At 36.8% G+C, this 23,352-nt stretch overlaps 4 protein-coding genes across 6 annotated transcripts; 1 reads left to right on the top strand and 3 right to left on the bottom strand.

Annotated features, from left to right (window-relative positions):
- The first annotated feature begins 130 nt into the window (after positions 1–130).
- Positions 131–2,532, top strand: LOC123013098 (transcription initiation factor TFIID subunit 6). 2 transcript variants are annotated; one of them, XM_044411435.1, is made up of 7 exons: positions 131–252; positions 297–559; positions 605–835; positions 888–1,085; positions 1,138–1,317; positions 1,375–1,989; positions 2,116–2,532. In XM_044411435.1, the coding sequence occupies exons 2-7, from the start codon at positions 317–319 to the stop codon at positions 2,446–2,448; spliced, it is 1,800 nt and encodes a 599-aa protein (XP_044267370.1). In that variant the 5' UTR covers positions 131–252; positions 297–316; the 3' UTR covers positions 2,449–2,532. The 2 variants fall into 2 exon arrangements, with proteins under 2 accessions (XP_044267370.1, XP_044267369.1); XM_044411434.1 differs by having other exon boundaries at positions 132–559.
- On the bottom strand, positions 2,529–7,164 carry LOC123013097 (ATP-binding cassette sub-family C member 4-like). 2 transcript variants are annotated; one of them, XR_006413250.1, is made up of 11 exons: positions 6,998–7,164; positions 6,695–6,940; positions 6,447–6,648; positions 5,015–6,400; positions 4,188–4,968; positions 4,030–4,136; positions 3,857–3,980; positions 3,481–3,657; positions 3,119–3,431; positions 2,897–3,062; positions 2,707–2,848 (listed from the first exon to the last, which is right to left on the bottom strand). XR_006413250.1 is itself a non-coding variant. In XM_044411433.1 (10 exons), the coding sequence occupies exons 1-10, from the start codon at positions 7,069–7,071 to the stop codon at positions 2,563–2,565; spliced, it is 3,918 nt and encodes a 1,305-aa protein (XP_044267368.1). In that variant the 5' UTR covers positions 7,072–7,157; the 3' UTR covers positions 2,529–2,562. The 2 variants fall into 2 exon arrangements, 1 of the variants encoding a protein (XP_044267368.1); XM_044411433.1 differs by having other exon boundaries at positions 2,529–2,848; positions 2,897–3,431; positions 6,998–7,157.
- A 531-nt stretch (positions 7,165–7,695) lies between these two features.
- LOC123013872 (ATP-binding cassette sub-family C member 4-like) lies at positions 7,696–12,402 on the bottom strand. The gene is made up of 11 exons (XM_044412723.1): positions 12,104–12,402; positions 11,605–12,058; positions 11,326–11,551; positions 10,224–11,281; positions 10,031–10,177; positions 9,794–9,984; positions 9,211–9,749; positions 8,935–9,165; positions 8,323–8,882; positions 8,115–8,275; positions 7,696–8,001 (listed from the first exon to the last, which is right to left on the bottom strand). Exons 1-11 carry the CDS (start codon positions 12,175–12,177, stop codon positions 7,737–7,739), a joined length of 3,906 nt encoding a protein of 1,301 aa, XP_044268658.1. The 5' UTR covers positions 12,178–12,402; the 3' UTR covers positions 7,696–7,736.
- Positions 12,403–12,536: 134 nt separating this feature from the next.
- LOC123013229 (ATP-binding cassette sub-family C member 4-like) lies at positions 12,537–20,330 on the bottom strand. Its single transcript, XM_044411641.1, has 11 exons — positions 20,240–20,330; positions 19,554–19,784; positions 17,517–17,627; positions 17,072–17,417; positions 16,469–16,691; positions 15,330–16,417; positions 15,008–15,157; positions 14,235–14,955; positions 13,950–14,180; positions 13,186–13,900; positions 12,537–13,139 (listed from the first exon to the last, which is right to left on the bottom strand). The coding sequence occupies exons 2-11, from the start codon at positions 19,625–19,627 to the stop codon at positions 12,866–12,868; spliced, it is 3,933 nt and encodes a 1,310-aa protein (XP_044267576.1). The 5' UTR covers positions 19,628–19,784; positions 20,240–20,330; the 3' UTR covers positions 12,537–12,865.
- Between the last annotated feature and the right edge of the window lie 3,022 nt (positions 20,331–23,352).

The following is a 23,352-nucleotide window of genomic DNA, read 5'->3' on the forward strand; positions in this document are numbered from 1 at the left end:
AGAGTGCCAAGTGAAATGATTCTATGGATGAATTTCTTGAACAATGTAGAAACAGAAATCTTTTAAAATTTACAGGAACCTGCATTTTAAAAAAAATGTTTGGGGTAATAATTTTTAGAACATAAAAACATGAACTATTATAAGTATAAAGTTTCGTTTTATTTATGGTCTACATTCTGAGAAAGCGGCGTGACATGATTTTTAGGCTTTTCGTGGAACGAGCCTCTTGAGTTGGCAGTGTTGGCATCACTGGTAAACAAAAGATAAACAACTTGGCTTCATATGCCCAGTTTTAGCCCCTTTTTTAGTTTTAACAATGTCTAAAAACTCTGAAAATGATTTATACGGAACTAATTTATCAGTAGAATCTATGAAAGTAATTGCCGAAAGCATCGGAATTGGGAATTTGCCAGATGATGCCGCAAAGGAGTTAGCTGAAGACATCTCATTTAAACTCAAACACATTATCCAAGATGCTGCAAAATTTGTACACCATGCTAAACGAACAAAATTGATGCAAAGTGACATTGATGCAGCCCTCAAAGCTAAAAATTTAGAGGTAAGTGAACTCTTTATTGGACTTAACCTCATTTTTGTCTTGTAGCCCCAATACGGCTTCCAGTCGGCCGAAGCTCTCCCGTTCCGTTTTGCATCAGGGGGCGGCCGAGAGCTTCACTTTATTGAGGAGAAGGAGGTGGTTTTGAATGATTTATTACAAAATTTGAACGCAAAAGCGCCACTTGAAGTGTCGCTCAGATCTCATTGGTTGTGCATAGATGGGGTGCAACCCACGATACCAGAAAATCCGCCACCGGTGGCTAAACACATTCAAAAAGTTTGTTTTTTCATATTTTGGATTTTGTTACTTTTAATTTTTGAAATTGTAGTTGGAGTCTGTTGACCCAATTAATAAAAAACCAAACAAAGAAACGTCAGGGAAGCCCACAACTGGGAAACAGAAATTGCGGAATGTGGAAACTGTTCAAATAAAACAATTAGCGACGCATGAGCTATCAGTTGAACAACAATTGTATTACAAGGAAATTACTGAGGCTTGTGTGGGCTCTGATGAGGCGCGGAGAGCGGTAAATGGGTTATCATTAGGGTTAATGATGTTTTTATACTTTTGTTTTGTAGGAAGCCTTGCAGAGTTTGGCGTCTGATCCAGGTTTACATGAAATGTTGCCTAGAATGTGTACTTTTATAATAGAAGGGGTGAGGGTGAACGTTGTACAAAATAATTTAGCACTACTTATTTATTTAATGAGGATGGTTAAGGCTCTTTTAGATAATCAATCGCTATATCTCGAAAAATATGTAAGTATGTTGTGGGGATAAAAAGAAATAGTTAATTATTTTTTTCTATTTGGTTAGTTACATGAATTAATTCCATCAGTAACGACTTGCATTGTCTCAAAACAACTCTGTATGCGCCCCGAATTGGACAACCACTGGGCTCTTCGCGACTTTGCCTCGCGCCTCATGTCCCAAATTTGTAAAAACTTCAACACTAGCACAAACAACATCCAGACTAGAATTACCCGAATGTTTACAAATGCGCTCCAACAGGGCGACAAAGTCCCACTTTCGTCCCTCTATGGCGCTCTTGAAGGTCTCTCGGAACTGGGAGCAGAAGTAATCCGAATTTTTATAATACCACGATTAAAATCGATCGGGGCTCGAATTGAGATGCACCTTCAAGGGCCAACCACTTCCAATATTGACAAAATCGCATCTGAGCACATTAAGCAATTGTTAATTAAAGTCGTGGCCCCGGTTCTGAAAAATTTGAAGAATCCACCAGATTATGTAGAGGAGTATAAGCAAGAGTTTGGGTATTTGGGGCCCGCGCTGCATGCCGCCGTGGTGAAGGCAAGGACGCAACCGACGCCCTCGACGACGACAGCCTGCAACATTCCCTCGTCGTTGACGAATGTCGGTGCGACTATTACGAGGACTATGACTCAGCCGTGTCAGATTATACAACAGGTAAGTGGAAAAAGGGGGCTCCAAGGGATCATAATTTTGATATTCGTTTTTCGAAAATTATTTGCAATATAATTCAAAAACAGCTGAGGCAGTTGTTGAGTTTTTTATGGCTTTTTATTGTGACAGAACACCGGCCCTCAGCGCACGATTGTAATGAACCAGTCAGGGCGAGTGACCAACCAAATAAACAACCAAAAAATTTTATTTGTGACGCAACGTCCTCCAACTCCGGGAGGCTCCGTCCAGCCCTCCTCCCAACCGCAACAAAACACAGTCGTTAAATTTGTCTCAAACACGAGTACAATCAGTCAGCAAAAAATGATTACGACGCAAAAGTTAATCCAAGGTAATCAGCCACCAGTGGCAGTAGTTCAGAAAAATGCGTTTCAACAAAATCAAAACAAAAAATCGGATCAGATGCAGCCTCCAAATGTTGACGATTTGTCACATTTAATGTAGGCGTAGAGTTTAGAAAGATTTCTCATAATTTTTTAAATGAAACTAAATGTATTATCTTGTTTGGAAATAAAAAAGACAAGGAAAGGATACATTTTTATTTGCCTATCTTATACATTACTTATCCTTGGGTTTTGATATTGATTGCTTATTGAGAAATGCATCAAGGGCTATATCTTCTAAGTAAGCACTTGTCTCTAGCCCCGTTTCCAAGACCATTTTATAAAAAGTCGTTTCCGGTCTTTGTAAAAGATTATAGGGATGATCAAATTCTACTATTCTACCATCATCCATCACAATAATCCCATCCGAATCCATCACAGTGTGGAGTCTGTGAGCAACTGTTATCACAGTACACGATTTGAATCTTTTCCGGATCATTTTTTGAATCAGAGCATCAGTCCTAAAATTACAAATTTCACCTACCTACTAATTTTTCTTTGAAACTCACTTATCGTCCGTATTGGCCGTAGCCTCATCCATCACCAATATTTTATTATTTTTTAAAATCGCCCTCGCGAGACAAATCAATTGCCTTTGTCCTACACTAAAATTTCCTCCATCTCTGGCAACCTCCGCATCGAGACTCGTCACTAAATCCTTCAATTCCACTTCTTCTAAAACTTTCCAAATTTTCGCATCCTCAAACTCTCCAAAAGGATCCAAATTGTACCTCACAGTCGACGAAAACAGCACCGGCACTTGCGGAATGATCGAAATTTTCTTCCTCAAATCGTGCACCCCCAACTTTTTCGTATCGATCCCATCAATGTAAATTCTCCCGGTAATGTCACTCAACCTGAAAAGCGCCGCTATTAGAGACGATTTTCCGGCACCGGTWCGTCCCACAATCCCGATTTTCTGGCCCGGGGCGATTGTCACGGTTATATTTTTCAAAACCGGAGGTTTGGTTGGGGAGTAGTGTAGAGATAGGTCTTGGAGCTCAATGTGGCCCTTATCGGGCCATGACGGTGGTGGTCGATGTTCTATAAATGTTAATTAATGTTTGCGTGTGATTTGGAGGGAGATAATTACCGGGAGGAGTGTTGAAAGGTCCTTCTTTTTCGATTTCGGAATACTGCAGGATTCGTTCGACGGAAGTGAGTTGGTTGACGACTTCCGCACTTTGCCGGACTCCGTATTGGAGCATTCCGGTGAGAATRAGCGATTGGGAGATGGCCAGGCCGACGAGACTGCCACTAATCTGGTAATCTCGAGAGAAGAATTATTGGGGCAGAAAGTCAGTTTTTTGCCCTTGTTTGATACTTTGCTTTGTTGTCATTTTAACAATTTTATCATTATTTTTATGTACTTTTTTTACCATAGAAAATATTAAATTATATTAAACAAACAAAGTGAAAATAACAGACAACTCTAAAATATTGTGCTGTCAATTGGAATAGATACTTACAGTGATTCAGTAGAATAAAACTGTAGGAAGTAAAAGCTATAAAAGCCACGCATACTAAATCTAGCCATAATCCAAATGACGAAGTTGTTGTAATTAAGAGAAACCAAGACGAAGTGTGTACGTCCTAAAATTAATTTTTTTGTTATTTTTTTTTACCCTAAACTGGAAATAACCTGATGTCGATCAAACTCTTTTTTTAGCATGTCCTCAGCCCCGCAAGCCCTTATCGTCGTGATCCCATACAAGCTTGAATTCATATGGGAAAAAACCGGTGATTTGGCTATAAAAGAAACAATTCTCTTACCGTCATACGAGTCACAATATTACTTACTTGTTCCTTCTAAATGTTTGATATTTTTTGTCGTGATGACAAACCACGATCGTATTTTCAAAAAAACTACTCCTAGAAGAATTACAACTGGAATCATGTATTGATTTGAAATTATCACCATGACCAAAATACCACACATGGTCAACGTAATTTGAATTGCTTCGAGTAAAACTTTTGGTAAAATCTCATCTATGGCTCCCATGTCTTTCGAAAATCGGTTTAAAATGCGACCACTAGGGTTGCTATTAAAAAATTTCATTTGTGCCTTTAGGAGGGTGGTAAACATGTTATTATGGAGGTTTTTGGATGCTTTCATTGCTAGAGTGAAATATAAAATCGATCGTAGGAACGTGATAGCAATCAGAATTACGATTAAAACTAAATAAACATAAAGAGCGGTATTGGTTTTGATAACGGCTTTGTCAACTGTCACTTCTTTGGTTACTTGTTCTTCGAGATTGTATGTGTAAGAATAAGAGTCGTCTAAACTGTCACTGTGAGGAAAAATTTCAACAGTTTGCGTCACCGGAATTGTAAAGGTCTCATTAACTGTGAAATTTTCATTTCGGAGGGCCTCCTGTTGTGTCCAAAAGGTGACCCAGTAGTCGGTACCACTACACAATGTTTGACAAATAATCAAAGTCGAAGACACGAGAAAAATCTGAAAGGCGGTGCCTGAGGCTATTATGTACTCAATTAGAGAGGTTGCCCCTTCTGACATTCCTGTACTTTCTATTTCCTCAATTTCATTTTTGTAATTCGTGGATTCAAGCATGAAACTCTGTAAAAAATTAAAATCAGGCCTAAAAAACCTCAAAAAAACTCACATCGCTCAATGTATGCAATTCGCTGTCTACTTTTGCAACCTCTTCATCTTTGTGTCCTGTCGGAAAATTCAAATTTGAGTGACTTAACTCCGCGTAAGTTCCTTGTGCTTCAATTTGCCCGTTTTTGAAAACTAAAATATGGTCAACGCGTTTTAAAAACTGCAATTGGTGAGTGACCAAAATCCTAGTTTTGCCCTTCAAATACTTGACAATACACTGCTCAAACAAGTGGTTAGCTACATGGCTGTCAACTGCGGATAAAGGGTCGTCGAGGAGGTAAATATCGGCGTCCTTATACACAGCCCGGGCTAGGTTAACCCTAGCTCTTTGCCCTCCACTCAACGCTGATCCTCTCTCACCTACTAGGGTCTTGTCAGCAAGGAGAAACTGGTCGAAGTCTTTTTTCAAAGCACAAACTTTGACGACTTTGTTGTAAGTATGTCTGTCGTATTTGTTACCAAAAAGGATGTTTTTCCGAATTGTCGATGCGAAAAGCCAAGGTTCCTGCGAAGCGTAAGAAATCGAGCCTTGCAGAATGATTCTGCCGGTTTTGRAGGACGATTCATTGAGGAGAAGGTGCAGCAGGGAGGTTTTACCCGACCCTACTGGACCGACGACAGCACAAAGCGACCCTTGAGGGATTTTGAAAGTGATGTTTTTGAGGAATTGTGAATTAACAGCATTAACAGTTACACCATGGTTGAAGTCAATGTCGACTTTTGAGGGCTCGACTTCCTCCATTTGGAGGAAAGTTTGGATCCGGTCAATTGACACAAGAGTCTCAGCGCCGTAACTTATGGAAAGCGGGTAAAATATCGACATTGTTAATTGCAATAAATTGAAAAATTGCGAAATTGAGAACACGTGTTCGGCCAGTATTGTGTTACCGGAAATTACATAACAAGCCAATGTCAAAAACAGGGCTGTCCTTTCGACGAAAATCATCGCACTTAAATAAATCCCTCGCAAATAGGAAGTTATAGTCAAAGCTTTCACTTCCTGGCTTCTTGCCAATCTGACAATATTCTCAAAGGGCTTTTCCCATCCGTACATTTTAATGACTTGTATTCCTGACACTATTTCGTTCATTAGAGTGACTCTGTGGTCAGTTTTTTGCGCCACTTTGACCCGATAATTTGATGTCATTTTGCCCAAATAGCCTTGCACAGGCAGTGACAAAAGTGCAATTGAGACAACTCCCACCAAAGACGAAATACCGATTTGGGACCAACACAAAAACGTTATAATTGACACTTGGAATGGTAAAATCCAGAGATAGTGTAAAGTGAGGACCACTAAGTCGAACCGTGTGATGTCATTTGAAAGGAGGTTGACGATTTGCCCAATTGAGGTCTGGTTGAGTGACCGCCGGTTCAGTTTTAAAGTCTGTGGAGGGAAAAACTCATTTGAGAAGTACAATATTTTAACTTACTTTTCGGTAAATAAGAGAGGAAATTGCGACTCGTATCCGCATTCCGATTGAAGCGTGTCCAAAGTTCACGTGGTGCATTGTCAAGACGATAAGAAGTGAAATTGTGACTAAAATTCCTGAGGAAATGTACATGGCGATGTGGTTGGGGTTAGTTTGGCCGAACAGCGATATTAAATATGATAGAACGATTGGCTGAAAAGATCTGGACAAAATTTATTTTATTTTCTAATTTTTATATTTTTTTTTACCTAAGAAAAACATGCTGTATGAAAAGAATCCCACCAAAAATCATATATTTCCAAAAGAAAGTTGCTCCAATTGCTTTCAGCAATTTTGGTTGGCGATTTTTTAATTTGCTTTTAATCAATTCTTTGTTCCAATTATCTTCAAGTTGGTCGCACACTTTTTCTGAATCGTCCGCTTCCAGAATTTTACACAGGTCGCAAATTTGTAATCCATTTTTAATTATTTTACGATACAAAGGAATAATCCAACTGAATAATTTTTTTCTGTTGATAAAAAAATAATTAATTTAAAGGAAAAGTACTTACAGAAAAAACAGTTTTGATATTAATCCTGTTTGTTGTTTTGGATTGGGAATTTTTAATTTGATATTATTGTCCATTTCTGGTATGGACAAGCGTTAAAGAGTTTATGTGAGTTTATCGCCTCTTACTCTACGAGTAGTTGTGTTTTGAATTATCAATTGTAAATAATGAATCGTTCAAATAATTAGGTTTATGATGACCAACTAGAATATCTCGACTCATGAGAGTAAATAAAACGGACAAGAATGATAAAAGCTTTGTTTTAAAATTGGGACTTGTTTTCTAGTTTAACAACATTGCGAAATTAGTTATGAGCAAAAAGCTTCAAACTTATTTATTTCTACAAAAGTATCTAGAAAATGCAAAATGTTTAAAAATTCTGAAAAGAAAATAAAAATTCTTTTTGTGAATGACTTTTATTCAATTTTTATTTTCTATTATAAAAAATAAATGATTTCAAAATAATTTTATAAGACATTTTTCTTAACTTTAAGAAAAAAAGCTTTATAGACAGGAAAACTTATTGTTTTCTTTAAGGCAGTTGCAAAATTGCAAAAATCGGTTTTATATTAGTAAGTGTTAAAAGCTTGGATTTTTTTTTAATATTACGCTGTTCATATTTTAAACATGCATTTATGTCAGCTAGAGAATGTTTCAAAACGGTGAATATTATCTACCGATTATAGCAAAAGAATTAAATATAAAAATAAATAGGTTTATTAAAAACAAAAAAGAATACATATTACTTAAAGTTTTTTAAGTAACAATCATTTGCAATTTGTTTTAATTGTTGCGTCATAGCAGGCCCGGTTTCTGCTACCATTTTCGAAAAATATCCATCTTCATCTTGTAATAATAAGTGGGGATGTTCAAATTCCACTACTTTCCCAGAATCCATTACCAGGACTTTATCTGAATCCATTATGGTGTTTAAACGATGAGCGACGGTTAAAACTGTACAATCRTGGAATTTTTGCCTGATGGTTTTTTGAATTAAAGCGTCAGTCCTAAAAAAATTAAAAATTTTAGCAAGCACTGAAAAATGTAATTACGGAGAAAAAATTATGTCGCAATTTTCCCGTCAGTAAATGTCCACTTTCTGTACAAGAGTGTCTTTTACCTTGGATCCACATTGGCAGTTGCCTCATCCAAAACCAAAATTTTATTATTCCTCAAGATAGCCCTTGCTAAACACAGCAGTTGCCTCTGCCCTAGACTAAAATTGCTCCCGCCCTCGGACACTGGAACGTCCAAATGCCGAATGGCTTCTTTCAATTCAACCTACGATAATTTTATAGCCCCGAGAAACAAATCCATCAAAAGCAAACCTGTTCCAAAACATCCCACAATTTTTTATCATCAAACTCTCCAAACGGATTCAAATTATAGCGTAGCGTTGCCGAAAAAAGAACGGGTGCTTGAGGAATAATCGAGATTTTTTTTCTCAGACGGTTCAACTCGATAGTTTTTGTATCAATTCCATCAATCAAAATTTTTCCCTCTAGTGGTGCAAGCCGGAAAAGGGCCGAAATTAGGGACGATTTCCCGGCTCCGGTCCTCCCAACAATCCCGATTTTGTTTCCCGGAGCTATAGCAATGTTCAAATGCCGGAGGACGGGGGGATCAATCTCGGAATATCTTAAGGAAAGGTCCTGGAATTCGATCGACCCTTTACTAGGCCATGGAAGAGGAATTGATTCTTGTTTTTCACTAATCGTTTCCTCAGTTTTGAATTCACTATCAAGTTTCGTGTATTGCATGACTCGTTCAACACTTGTGAGTTGATTTACGACTTCAGCGGTTTGTCTCATTCCGAATTGTAACATTCCGGTCAAAATAAGCGACTGAGAAATTGCCAAACCGACTAAACTTCCATTCACTTTAGAGTCTGAAACCAGAGTTTGATAATAAAGCGATTTCCGGACTATTTTTGGACTTACATTGATTTAAAATGATGAAACTAAAGATGACAAGGATGACGAAAATGACACTCAATAAGTCGAGCCATAGACCGAAACAGACTCTTGTAGCGATAGTTAAAAACCAGGCCGAGGTATGATTATCCTGATGTCTATCGAACTCCTTTGACAACATAATCTGGGCTTCAGAAGCACGAATTGTTGTGATTCCATTAAAGGATGAGTTCAAATGCGAATAAACATTCGATTTTGCTACAATCTGCCATGATTTTGGCCAAAAAACACATTTTAACTTACTGATCCCTTCCAAGTGTTTAACATCCTTAGCTGTAGCCACGTACCAGGACCGGACTTTAAGAAACAAAAGCCCGATTATGACCATTGCTATGACCATGTAATAGTTGGCAATAGTGACCATGACCAGAATCCCGCTCATCACTAAAAGAATTTGGATGGCTTCAATCAAAACCCTTGGGAGAAATTCATCAATAGCCCCCATATCCTTAGAAAATCGGTTCAAAACACGACCACTGGGATTCGTATCGAAAAATCTCATTGGTGCTTGCAAAAGGGCATGAAACATTTTCCCGTGCAAGTTTTTCGAAGCTGTCATTGCCATTTTGAAGAAAGTGAAGGATCTTATAAGTGTGAACAAAATTGCAACTACAATAATAGCCGCATAGATATACATCGAGACTTCGGTTTTGATTAAATAAATTTCTTGATTATCGATGAGAATTTCATCAGTGATTTGTGTGTGCCAGTTTTTGGAACTGTTTTCGGATTTTGGGATGATCTGAGTTGAATTCAAGTGTCTGTAGGCCTCCTGTTGGGTCCTAAAAATCGATCAAAAGGTGATGAATTAATGAAAAAAAAATACCAAAATGTGACCCAATAATCGGCAGCACTACAGGCCGATTGTCCCAATAAAAGGACTAAAAGTAGGCTGAAAATGGCACAGTAGTTCCCTGAAGCTTTAATATAATCTTTGAAAGGTGAAGAATTTGAATAATCCAGGTCTTCCATATCTTCACTTGCTTCAAAAAACTCGCTTGACTCACTTATGTTACTCTGGAATTAAATCACTAATTGAGATTTTTTGCAAAAATTGTATTACTTTGACTGAAACAACGGACGATTTTCTGTCAACAAGTGACTTGGAAGTTTCTTCTTTGTCTGTCTCGTCTTGAGAGGCCAACAATTTGGTAAAATCTAAGTCACTGTTGATCAATTCTTGGAACTTTCCTTGTGCTTCGACTCTTCCCTAAAAAAGTATTTCTTTCTTTTCCGAAGAAATTTTTTCAACTTACTTCATTGAGGACCACAATATGATCCGCTTTCTTCAAATACTGCAACTGATGCGTAATCAAAACCCTCGTCTTACTCCCCAAATACTTCAAAATGCACTTCTCAAATAGATGCCTCCCGACGTGAGTATCAACAGCCGATAGAGGATCATCAAGGAGGAAAACATCCCCTCCTTTATATACAGCCCTTGCTAAATTAATTCTCGCCCTTTGTCCTCCACTTAACGATACTCCCCTTTCCCCAACAACAGTCTTATCACCTTGAGGAAACTGCTTGAAGTCTTGTTCCAACGCGCACACCTTTACCACTTCTCTATACAAAGTTCTGTCATACTCCCGACCAAAAAGAATATTATTTCGGACAGTTGATGCAAAAAGCCACGGCTCTTGTGACGCATACGAAATTTTCCCTCCAACTTTAATTGATCCAGTGATTGGAGGCAACTCTCCCAGTAACATTTGTAGGATTGAAGTTTTACCAGCTCCGACAGGGCCCACTATAGCACATAGAGTTCCTTGAGGGATGAACAAATCTAAATTTTTGATGGTCAAAGAGTCGGTGTTCCATGCACCACTTGTGTTATCAAATTCAATGTCTTGCTCGCTTTTTTTCTCGATTTGCGATTCTGGTTTTTCCTCCAAAACTAGGAAATTGCGGAGACGTTTGATTGAGACTAAAGTTTCAGCCCCGAATGTGATAGCCATTGGGTAACAAATGGCCAAAGCTAGTTGCAAAATGTTGTAAAATTGGGCGATCGAGAAGACTTTATCGGCGGTTATTGGGTTACCCAAAAGTACATAACATGTGATTGTGAGAAATAAAGTGGTGCGTTCTATGAACACCATACAGCTTAAGTAAATTCCTCTCAAGTATGAGGCTTTGGTCACGACGTCGATTTCGTTTTTTCTGGCCAGCTTTATGATGTGCTCGAAGGGCTTTTCCCAAGCGTACATTTTGATTATTTGTATACCTGAGATGATTTCATTCATAAGTTTGACACGATAGTCGGTTCTTTGGGCCGTTTTGAGACGCAGTTTTGAGGTCAATTTGCCCAAGTAGCCTAAACGTCTTCATTATCACTTTGAAAAAAAAAACTCAATTTACCTTGAACTGGGAGTGTGAGGCACACCATGGAGAGGACTCCTGCTAAAGTCGAGATTCCCATTTCCCTCCAAATTAAATAAGTCACTAGTACGACTTGGAAAGGCATTATCCATAGATAGTGCAAAGACAAAGTGATAAAATCGAAACGGTTAACATCGTTTGAGAGCAAGTTGACGACTTGACCGGCTGATGCTTGCCCTAAAGACCGTTTATTCAGCTTTAACATCTAAAAATAATTATTATTTTATTATGATAAGTGTGATTTTGACCGAAAATTACTTTTCGATAAATCAGTGACGAGACAGCTACTCGAATCCTCATCCCAATTGAGGCTTGCCCTAAATCAATGTGGTGCATAGTGATAACGATAAAAAACGATTGTATGACTAGAATTGACCCAAGAATATACATTTCATTCTGATTCTCTTTGCCTTCCCCCGGAAATAAATTAATAAAATAGGCCAGAACGACTGGTTGGAACGCTCGGAAAACAATATTTTGGATAAACAACAAAATCCCAAATCCCATATATTTCCAGAGAAAAGTTTTGACAATTGCTCGTGTCAGACTTGGAGGTTTTTGAAGTTTCAGTTTATTTCTCTCGACTTCTTCATTCCAATGTTTTTCCAATTCATCGGTGAGTTTTTCGGACTGGTCGCTCGATAATGTTTTGTACAAGTCGGCGATTTCGAGGCCTTTTTTGGTCCCTTTGTAACACAGTTTTACCATCCATCTGGAAAATGTTACAAGGAGTGGCAAAAACCGGTTTAGTACTTACAGGAAAAACAGTTTTGAGATGATGTTTGCCTTTCGTTTGGGATTTTCAAGCGTTAAAGTATAACCAGCGTCCATTCTGGCACTTTTTACTCGTACAAAAACGTGATAAAAAGCGTTAAAATGCAGTAAAAGGATTTCCGCACGGGCTTTATTTCACGTTAATCACTGTAGTACTATAAAAACACAGATAAATATTTGTACTAATGAATAGCATTTTTGTTGAAGAGTTATCTTCAATGTTAAGTAAATAGAAGTCTAGCGTTTTTGAGAGTCATGAGGTGAACTAGAACTTGGATTAAACTCTCGTCTCATTATTGAACATTTGATTTTCTTCAAGTCATAATATGTTGCAAGAATTTCATCTTTGACCTCATAATCTGGGGGTATTGACTTTTCAGGCAACATTATCAACTAATGAAAAAAGCCTGTTTTTCGTGGTAAAAAATATATTTAAAATATTATGTACATTTTGATAAGAGCACCACGTTTGGCACCGATTTTCAGCCGCTTTGGTGTACACAAGGCAAGAAACACAGCCTTTTACTTACCCTAACTTAAGTAATTAAAAATAAAACATTAAGTAACTAAAGATGAAAATATCAGTTGGGCCTTAAGTAAAACAATTCTAAACAGGAACACAAAGAAATACTAAATAACACACTAATAATAATAGTGTGACACCAAGAGGTCCTAAAGAAAATATAAAAATACCAGCTATTTTCGTTATACATAATTAAAAATGCGTTTAAGTCACGGAAACAGATCATTCAGGGACGGAGTGTTTCTTCAGGTAACTACTCCTCGCAACCTTCCGGAGTTGTTCGGACATTGATCTCCCGGTTTCTGCCACCATCTTGCTAAATTTGCTTGAAGAGTTCTGGAGGAGGACATGGGGGTGGTCAAACTCGACCATAGTACCACTCTCCATCACTAGAACCTTATCAGAATCCATGATGGTATTGAGACGATGGGCTACAGTCAAAACTGTGCAATCGGCGAACTTTTCCCTGATTGTTTTTTGGATAAGTGCATCAGTTCTGAAAACATTCAGTTATAAAAAGAAAAAAAACACACTTGACTTACTGTGGATCAACATTGGCGGTGGCCTCGTCCAGCATCAAAATTTTATTATTCCTGATTATAGCTCTTGCAAGACATATCAGCTGCCTCTGTCCGACACTATAATTCGATCCCCGATCCATGACCCTATTCTCCAATCTATTAATAATATTCGCAGGATCTTTCAACTCCACCTCATTTAAGGCTTTGTACAGGACCTCGTCAGGGTAATCCTCAAACGGATCGAGGTTGTACCTTAAAGTCCCCGAAAACAGGACCGGATCTTGGGGAATTATGGAAATTTTGGACCTCAAAACCTGCAGTTGCAAATGTTTCGTGTCGATATCGTCAATATCAATCTCCCCGATGACGTTAGCAAGGCGAAACAGAGCCGAAATTAGGGACGATTTACCCGCACCGGTTCGCCCAACAATCCCAACTTTTTCTTTGGGATTAATTGTAATGTTGAGATCTTTGAGCACCAGGGGTGCCTTTTCGTCATATTTCAATCCCATGTCAGTGAAGGTGATTTTGCCGTGAGCCGGCCATGATTTCGGGGGTGTTTTCGGTTGTTGGGGTTGTTTTTCTTTGGGTAAGTCCTTATACTCCATGACTCGTTCCACTGACATTAATTGGTTTGCGACTTCGGCTGATTGACGCATCCCCCATTGGACTAAACCTGTGAGAGCAGCTGATTGGGTTATGGCCAGGCCCACTTCACCTCCTTTTAGTCCAAAACCTACAAAGAAAGAATTAATACGGGATTTAAAAATTACATAGAGGCGTACTGTCGCCAAACGTGAGGAAACTGAAAGTGACCAAAGCGACAAAAATGAAACAAAGAAAGTCCAAATAGAAGCCGAAAGCCGAACTTGCGGCAATATACATAAACCAAGCACTCGTGTGGTAGTCTTGGTGTTTGTCGAATTCGTTTCGGAGAATGTTTTCGGCTTGGAAGGCCCGAATTGTGGTCAAGCCATTCAGGGTTGCGTTCAAGTGAGTGAATACAGGACTTCTCACTGAAAAAAAAAAAACACAAAATATTTTTGGGCTACAGTAAAGAAACGACATACTCATTCCTTCGAGTCGTTTAATATTTTTCGATGATCTCAGAAATACTACTCTTAATAACATGAAGAAAATTCCAGTGATGGCAACTATTATCAAAAAATACGGATTTACTATAGCTACTAAAATTAAGGCACCGGCCATGTTTAGGATAATCTGTCCCGCATCGAGTATCGCTTTTGGCAAAAGCTCGTCTATGGCCCCTATGTCCTTGGAAAATCGGTTCAGAATTCGGCCACTGGGATTAACGTCAAAAAATCTCATTGAGGCGTTTATGACACAATCGAATAGAGTGTCGTGTAATTTCTGTGAACTCAGCATTGCCAACTTATAGAACAGCATAGATCTAGTAAAAGCTATAATAAAAACAGCTGCTATGAATCCACCATAGATATAGAGACAAAATTCTGTTGACCAGTCCGGGACTTCCCCAATCGCAGTTGTGTTACTTGTACTATTCCTCGCTTCTTCGATATTGACCCAAAAACTAACGAAAAAGTCGACTCCACTGGCAGCTGCTTGAGCCAAAACGTATAGAATCAAGACAACGGAGACGAAACAGAAGTTCCCTCCGGCCAATAAATACTTAAAGAAGAGGGAACCGTGGACTTTGCCTTTCGAGGATTCTTCTTGTAAACTCTTGAGTTTGATTTCAGGTTCTTCCTGGAGGATACTTTCGGGAATGCTTAGGTCGCTGACAGCACTGGCCAGAGATGAGGTTCTGCTCTGGAAATAAATTGTAATGTTTTTCGGGAAGGTTCAAAGAGGTGGGAGTTACTCGAATCGAGATTTGGCGAGTCAGTTTAGCCGCTTCGAACATCTTTTGTTTTTCTTCTGCCGTGTGTTCTGGTTCTGTTGTCAGCAGTCTAGCGTATATGGTGTCACTGTTGGCTAGATTTTCAAAGGTTCCTTTGTTCTCGATGGCGCCCTATAATCGCAACATTGTAGTAAAAGATAAAAAATGATTAGTATTAAAATGTAGGAAAGGTGCAGACGTATCTTGGAATCTACCGCGTGCTTAAGTCAGCTATTTTTGCGTAAATAAGGATTTTAGGAAAAGTTTATGAATATTATTTGTTTTTTGCTGCTTGTATACGTACATTATTTAGGATAATAATTTCGTCTGCATTTTTCAAATGATGAACTTGATGAGTGACAAGTATCCTCATCTTGTTCGCCAAATAACCATTGATGCATTGATCGTAAAGATGCTTAGATACATGGATATCAACAGCCGATAAAGGATCGTCGAGTAAGTAAATGTCAGCATCTCGATAAACAGCACGTGCCAAATTAATCCTCGCTTTCTGTCCGCCACTCAACGAAGCTCCTCGATCTCCGACAATGGTCAAATCGCCATCGGGAAACTGCTTGAAGTCTTTTTCCAAAGCACAAGCATGCACGACTTCGTTGTATCTCTTCTTGTTAAATTCTAGACCGAAAGTGATATTTTGTCGTACAGTCGCGGCAAAGACCCAGGGGTCTTGCGACGCGTAGGAAATTGATCCGTTGATATGTAGATCACCTGAGGTGACTTCCAACTCGCCTAAGATTGTCTGAAGTAGTGAGCTTTTGCCGCTACCGACGGGGCCAATGACTGCTAATAATTTTCCCTGATTTATGCTGATATTGATGTTGGACAGGGTGTTATCAGAAGAGGAAACGTTCCATTTGGTACAAACGTTACGCAAAGCGAGTCGAGTCTTATCAGAGTTGATTTTGTTATCGTTTCTGTCTTCGAGATGTTTGACTTTGACGAACTCCTCGTTTGTCATGAAACTTTGGAGACGTTTGATGGCAACAAGGGCTTCGGCCACTTCTGAAATTCCTCGCACAAACATACTTGACATAGTTTGGGCCAAAATGTTGTAATATGACATAAAAACGAAAACTCGAGATGCAGTTATATCGTCATTGGTTAAGGCCAAACACAATAAAGTACAAAAAAGGGCCGCTCGGGTCGTAAATAAATTAAAAGTCATGTAAAGGCCTCGCACATAAGACGATTTCATCACAATTCTTAGTTCAGCCTTGCGCGCAATTCGGATAAGTTTGGCGAAGGGGATTTCCCAAGCGTACATTTTGATCACTTGGACTCCGGAGATGATTTCGTCCATAAGTCGGACCCTTTCGTCGGTTTTTTGTGCCGTTTTCTTTCGGTAAATCGCGGAAAGTTTGCCGGTGTAACCTGAAATTAATTAGCGTTATAACGATAGAGTGGAGCTGGATTTTGAGTTACTTTGTAAAGGTACTACGAGGAAGACTGGGGCTATTCCGATGAGGCCAGCGTAACCAGCTGCGTCATAAAGAAGGTAAGCTACGATTATAGCTGATGTTGGTGCTACCCACATGTGGTGGATCACGACGGAAACGATGTCGAAGCGGCTTACGTCGTTCGAGAGGAGATTTACTACTTTGCCGGAAGCGGTGTCGGCTAAGGCCGTTTTGCTCAGGCGGAGGGCCTGGAGAAAGAATTTGTCTGGTAGTTAATTCAGTTTAAAAATCAGTATATCAGTTGCACAATTTGAAAACATAAAGAAAAAAATTATTATATATTTTGAGATTTTTGAGAACCATCAGTGTCTGAGTAGTCTGAAAAACTGGATTAGAACCAAGATTTCTGTATGATCTCAAAATTTTATTTAATTCGGACCATTTTAGTATCTACAAACTCTTGCGTTTCTTTTTCAGGATTATATTTTACATTTCGCATTAATTTCGGAACTGATTTGATTAAATTCAAAACTATTTAATTCATTCGGCCTATAAACACCGTCTTGAATTTATTTAAATCTAGTCAAAACAAACGTGTCGTGGCCACCCAGCGTGTCGAAATCTTTACCTTTCTGTAAATAAGAGCGCAACAAGCCGCTCGAACCTTCATCCCGTAATGGAATGCCCTCATGATGTACTGATTAATGAGTAACGCACTCATGGCATTTAATGCCACAATACCTCCGGCGTACCACAGAGCTGCATTCTTATCAACATCGCTGTTGGGTTTGAAATGGTCCAGGAGTCTCCCCAACATGATAGGCTGACTTAATCTCACGCATAAATCCATTATGACTAAAATTACACCTAGAAGGAGGTACTCGGGCCAGAAGGTGGCCACGAGCACCTTGAGCAAACTCGGTTGACGCTTTTTCTTCGATTTTTTTATGCTGTCCATGTGCTTGTTCCATTTGCTGGAAAAAATATGAACTGTTTTAAACATCTGCGTGAAATCGAGACGGTTATCTATGGAATATGATTATCAGCACGCGGGGTAATGTTTCAATCCTCACCTCTCGAGTCTATCGCCCAATAGCGTACTTCTGTCACTTTCGATGGGGCTGTAGAGGTCATCAACGTCAAGGGTTTTACTGTAGCCTTTCTTGAACATGTCAATGGTGTAACTGGAGGAGGAAGGAAAAAATTATGCTTGCAGTTCTGTGCTTGCAATTTGTTGAAAGGGAAGGTGAGAATTGTTTATGTAAATATTTACGCCCAGATGGTTCACCGTTATCCACATTAAAACTATTTTTGTGTAATGGTAAAAAAATAATCAAGGTAATTTATTATTTGGAAACAGAATTTTAAATTTTTGTATCTACAAACAATTGACTATAACTTGTTAATTAACGTTATTAATGTCATATACCTGTAAATTCTGTAGAATGATTGGTCTTAAATTTGTACTATTTTTTAAATTCATTCAAAAAAACTATAAGTGACTTTATGTAGGTACATTTTTAAGTTTTCTAAAATAGATTCGTAATTTGGTCATTATTTTCGTAATAGAAAATTGTGTAGTAAACTTATTAATTAGACCCTTATTAATCAATTAAATACTAACTAGTCTTTCATTAAAAAAAAAAAAATTGTGCTAAACGAACAACGAAATATTCTTTTTTTATCTAAATTTACATATTCTTATCTCTTTGTTAGTGTAATTTTATAGCGCGTTTTTATGTGTTTTTTTTTATGAAAAAAGCACTTTTCCTCGATTAGTAACTAATTATATAACACGTATATAATAATATGCATTTTCTTTCTTTTTCAACGAGAATAAATACTGCTGTTGGATTTGAAAAAGTCATGTGAAAGGGTAAGGATGATTATTTTATCTATTTTTCTACCCTATATCTTATTAGATTCATCACTGTAAAATATCACTGTGTTGATTTTTTCATTAATAATAAGTAGTAAAAGACAAAAAGCAAAAAAGACAAAATAGCATTTAGGAATTTGTCATAGACTACCCATAACAATCTGAAACTAGTGCTATTTAGGTATGTACGTTTAATCTAAAAAAAAAAATATTAAATCAAAAAATTAATAAACCATGCGCACTTTCTATTTTTCTTTATGGGATGTTCTGGGTACGTATAAATTTTGGATTATCTGAAAATTTAAAAGAGCCTTGATCAATTCATTATTTTTAGTAGGAATTTCAAATATTTCTCAACTTGGAAGTAATAAAATAACTCCCAAATTTTTTAACAGTCGAAATTTATTTTGATCTGAATGTATTTTTTCTCTTAAATTGTGTGTTATTTTAGAAATTAAAATGAGTGCCAGTTGTTTTGGGTCTTTGCACTGTTATTATGCAACTCATTCATGTGTAACATGTAAATAGACACACAGTTTAACCAAATCCCATGATACTAATGACAGGGATTTACTTTAACATAACAATAGTACCTAACGAACCAAATCGACCAATTTGTAAATGAATGGATCTTTTCATGGATGTATCTTTGATCCGACTATAATTTATTGTATCGAAAATAATAAATAATACAATTTTTCTCCACAATTTTTCCACTCCTGCCTGCATACACCTATCTTCTAGCCTCTTCAGATAACAGCAAATAATCAATAAAAATGTAACCAAACCACGCATGTATATATAATTTGCAATTTGACGCGTTCGTACTGATATTAAATATTTACGAAAGTGTTATAATTTATTTTTTTAAAAAGTCCACCAGATAACAGAGCAAATACTGGATACACGATTACGTTCAAGGTTATTCACAGTTATGAGATAACTCTGGTAAAAAATTTAAATCGTCCATACATTCGAGGGTCCTGTCGAAACCCCACTGTTTTCCTTCTGAAAAACATCAATCACACGTCGGATAATCGTGAACATCTGTTGACCAATTTTGCCATTTGTTTATACAGGCGAAAGAGTCAAAAATAGACAAAATTTGGTCTTTGTCAAGAAAGTCCTTGCAATTAGGCGCGTTTTCACACACCGAAACTAAAATTCTGTAATGAAATGCCGGAAGTTTTTGGCTCGACTCCAAGACTTGTCTGAAAAATTTGTGACTTACGTGAAAAACATCACCGAGAGAAAATTCGCTTTCTCTCGGGGATTCGGATTGTAGTATTCTTTAGTGATATCCATGACGGGTGTTTGTAACACTGCACACTTCGTTTATTTTTCTGGTAGCACATACACAGTGTTTATTTATTTTAACTACTTTATGTCGAAATTAGAACTTTCGCATTCACACTAAAATACTGGCTTTGTGGGTTTGGATGGCACCGGGGGAATACTGAAGCTGGAATAAAAAAACGGTGGTTATAAGTGAGCCAGTGCTTAATTAATGGTTTAGTATCAGAAGATCAAATCGTCAATAACTGGAGGTTAATTGAAGCAATAGAAAAATAAACAAACACTTTTAGTGTTTGGTGTATCATAATGAGTGAGCATTCATTCTCTTGTAATGACTTGCAAGATATCGATAAGAAATGTTAAATTAGCGTGGCAGCAATTTTTACAATTTTTAACTCAAGGTTACCAGTCCCAAAACGTTAAATATGTACTATGTAATTATGTTACAGTAAAGTTGCGTAATATTTCAATAGAATTCATTGACTGTTTGCAAAAATTAATTCGCGACAAATCAACCTTGTAGAAAAGAGTATAATTGTTCTGCAAGGCTGCTAACAATTATTTCCACGTGACACCAAACATCAGAAATAAAATTTCGAAGCGACTTATTTATATACTGACCTTTAAATCGTAATAATATTAAAAAAAAAGCATCACCACACGCGACTTTACAGCGATGTTCTCCACGTCCTTTCGTGAAGACGACTCGCCGCCAACTGGTAACAGACAAAGTAGATGCGTTGGTTAAAACTGAAATAAACGTCATGTCGATTCGCCAAACGATTTGTTTACATACCGTTCTAATCTAAATATGCTAAATACGGGGCGAATTTGCCAAAGAGGCTACAGATCAGGTAGAAAATGCGGACTTTTTGACCAAAGCGCAAAGCGGAACGTGTTTGGTGTTGGCAGGAGAAGATTTAGGGCGTCTCGGAGCGTGAAATTTTGGTATTCAGAATATAAAATGTCATTCTTTAGCTTCACGCACTTCACCTGTGTCATCCGACACGAGGGTAGATAAGTAAGTACTTCAAAGGAACTCGTCTGGCGATTTAATAAATCGATGAATAACTTAGCGCTTAATGAATGACAGCGGGTTTATCAGATTTTAATTAATCTCCTTTTATGGGGAGTGACTCCGATGATTTTAATCTGTTCCAGTCGAATTTTTTGTGTCAATAATATCTTTACGAGCTCTTAAATGTCACTTTGATTTGTTCACATCGCTTGCGACATGCTAAAAATGAAGTCGCGCCGAAGAGAAACTTCTTTCAATTCTATTGTTCAGTAGCTGAGGGACTTTTAATGATAGTGTTGATCGCACCATAAAGGTAGACTTAATTTCAAAGCTATAAAATGCCACTACCGTTGGTAAACTTGCAACAAATAAAAATTCGAAGTTCATTCACACGACCTTTGCTTTACGGAAGGAATTTTATTGAACATCATTTTTATTAACACTTCAACACTTGTATGATCCTTCATAAACGGATGCCAAATTATTTATTTTGATAAAGAGCAGTCAACAGCAGTCTTCCAGATATATTTTTACATAAATGAACTACCTACTTACATTTCTGTTGATTTTAGCTAGTGTTGTAGCTGAAGTTTTATAACATAATATTTCTTCTAGAAATTAGTTGTAGGATTAATTGTAAAAAAATATCAAAGCGTATTATTGATGTAATAATATTTTTTCATCCATTAGACTTTATTTCCTAAATCTTGAAAATATACTTAAAATCTGTTTCATATAAAACATAAAACATCAAAAAAGTAATTCGTAAAAGGTGTTTGCCAGAAAAGCTGGCTGAAGTCATAAGTTTACAGCAACTTATGTACATACATACACATACATAGTTATATGTTTTCATTTGGAATACTGTATAATTTAATAAATAGGTACGAATATGAAAATAACCATATTAAATAATTAATATACATACTACTTTTTACTTCTTCAACCATGATGTACTTGTTTTTATGTTACAATATCAAAGTTTGATTAATCTTTAGTTTCTATTATTTTAATTACCTATTTGTAAACCAGTTGAAGGAAATGCCATCCACTTGTTCCATAAATTGACATTTCTAATATCGAGTTGAAATACAAGATTTTTTGAGTAGACTAGTAATATTGAACAAAAACACGATTAGCCCGTCACACCAAACTTTTATTTTAATAGCACAACGCGTTTCGACCACAAAGTGGTCATCCTCAGGTGAGAATAAAACTCGTGTTTTTGTTCATCGTTTCCATACCAAGAAGATCCAAGAAGAAGAAGACTAGTAATATTGAAAATTTATATCTATTTTCAGTCAATTTTCATAAAATCATCGTACTTATCTTTTTTCAAATTATTATTTAATGAAGTGCCTATGCATATTTTTGTTTAAGTTTACTTCATGTTAGTTCATTACAAGTCTTGAATGTAATAATTCTACAACTTATAAAATAAGGTATACATTTTTTAAATTATTGTGTGCAAGTAACTGTAAAAAAATAATAATCTTAAAGAAGAGGGAAAGTATAACGGTTTAGTTTGACAAGGTACATACAAAATGATTTAATGGAGGAGGGTCAAGAATGACATTTTTTTTGACAACAAAGGAAAGAGTTTTATTGTTCCATAGATTTGAAATTAGGTCGTAAAACTAGTATAAATCGGTTTTTAGAAAATGTAAAATCCTATTGTTAAATTTATGTTTAATTACTTTTTAGAGTTTTAGTTTAGAACATTCATGCAAATCCTGATTCAGTGGAATTTTATATACAAATATACATATCGATTTGTGTTTATTTGAATAATTAATAATAAATCGGTATCTTTTGCAAAATTAAACTAGATACTGGAGGTCACAACCAAATTTTCTTGTGAGATGGGCAAAGATAAAATTTGCATTAAAGTCTCGTTTCCTTGGCGTGATTGGAGACATGTCGTAATAATTCTAAGAAACGCAATTTGAATATTGAATTGGATGAATTTTAATACCTAATTATAATAAGTACATACTTGTGAGTACAAATTTTAAAAAAATTGATTCTCTCGCAAATGCTTAAATTTTGTAATAGTTTTGTTTACAAGTATCTGAGACGAGTATTAAATTGCCGCAAACTTTGCCACAATCATTTATATTCTCCACGTTTTACCATGTAATCTGAGATTAAAATAAGAAGAGTCGATGATCTTACATAGTTAGCATTAAATTATATATTTAAAAGCTATCAATGCGTCATCGAGTTTTATGAATGAATTATTATTCCAAGTAAGCCATCAACTAAGGTTATTTCTTCAAAGGTGTGTGCTACAACAGTGGTATTAACAGTTCGAAGCGATATTTACATACGATGTTGCGCATACCTACGTTTTATAGTTGATTTTTATTGCATACAATACAAATCAAAACATTTCGGACTTGCTATTTGTTATAAAACCTATAATACACTACAAGAATTTTTACACCTGTGTGTCATAACTTTATTACATAAAGCGTACCGAGAAGTGATACTATCAAGAAAATGAATAAGTTATATAATAAGTTATAATATTTGAAAGAAGGCATAGAAGGAAGGTGAGGTCAGGATTTGCGCCTTTTCGAGGATGATACCTCACGATAATTGCGGTATCAAACTCCAAATGCATAATGCAGTGTTAGTATTTACATATGGTACATGATGCATGCATGAATTATTATAAAAGTTGATTATTGGGACATTGAACTCATATCGGAAG

Source organism: Tribolium madens, unplaced genomic scaffold (assembly GCF_015345945.1).
Source record: "Tribolium madens isolate multiple individuals breed KSU strain unplaced genomic scaffold, Tmad_KSU_1.1 Scaffold_96;HRSCAF=242;Tcas5.2_LG5, whole genome shotgun sequence".
NCBI lineage: Eukaryota > Metazoa > Arthropoda > Insecta > Coleoptera > Tenebrionidae > Tribolium > Tribolium madens.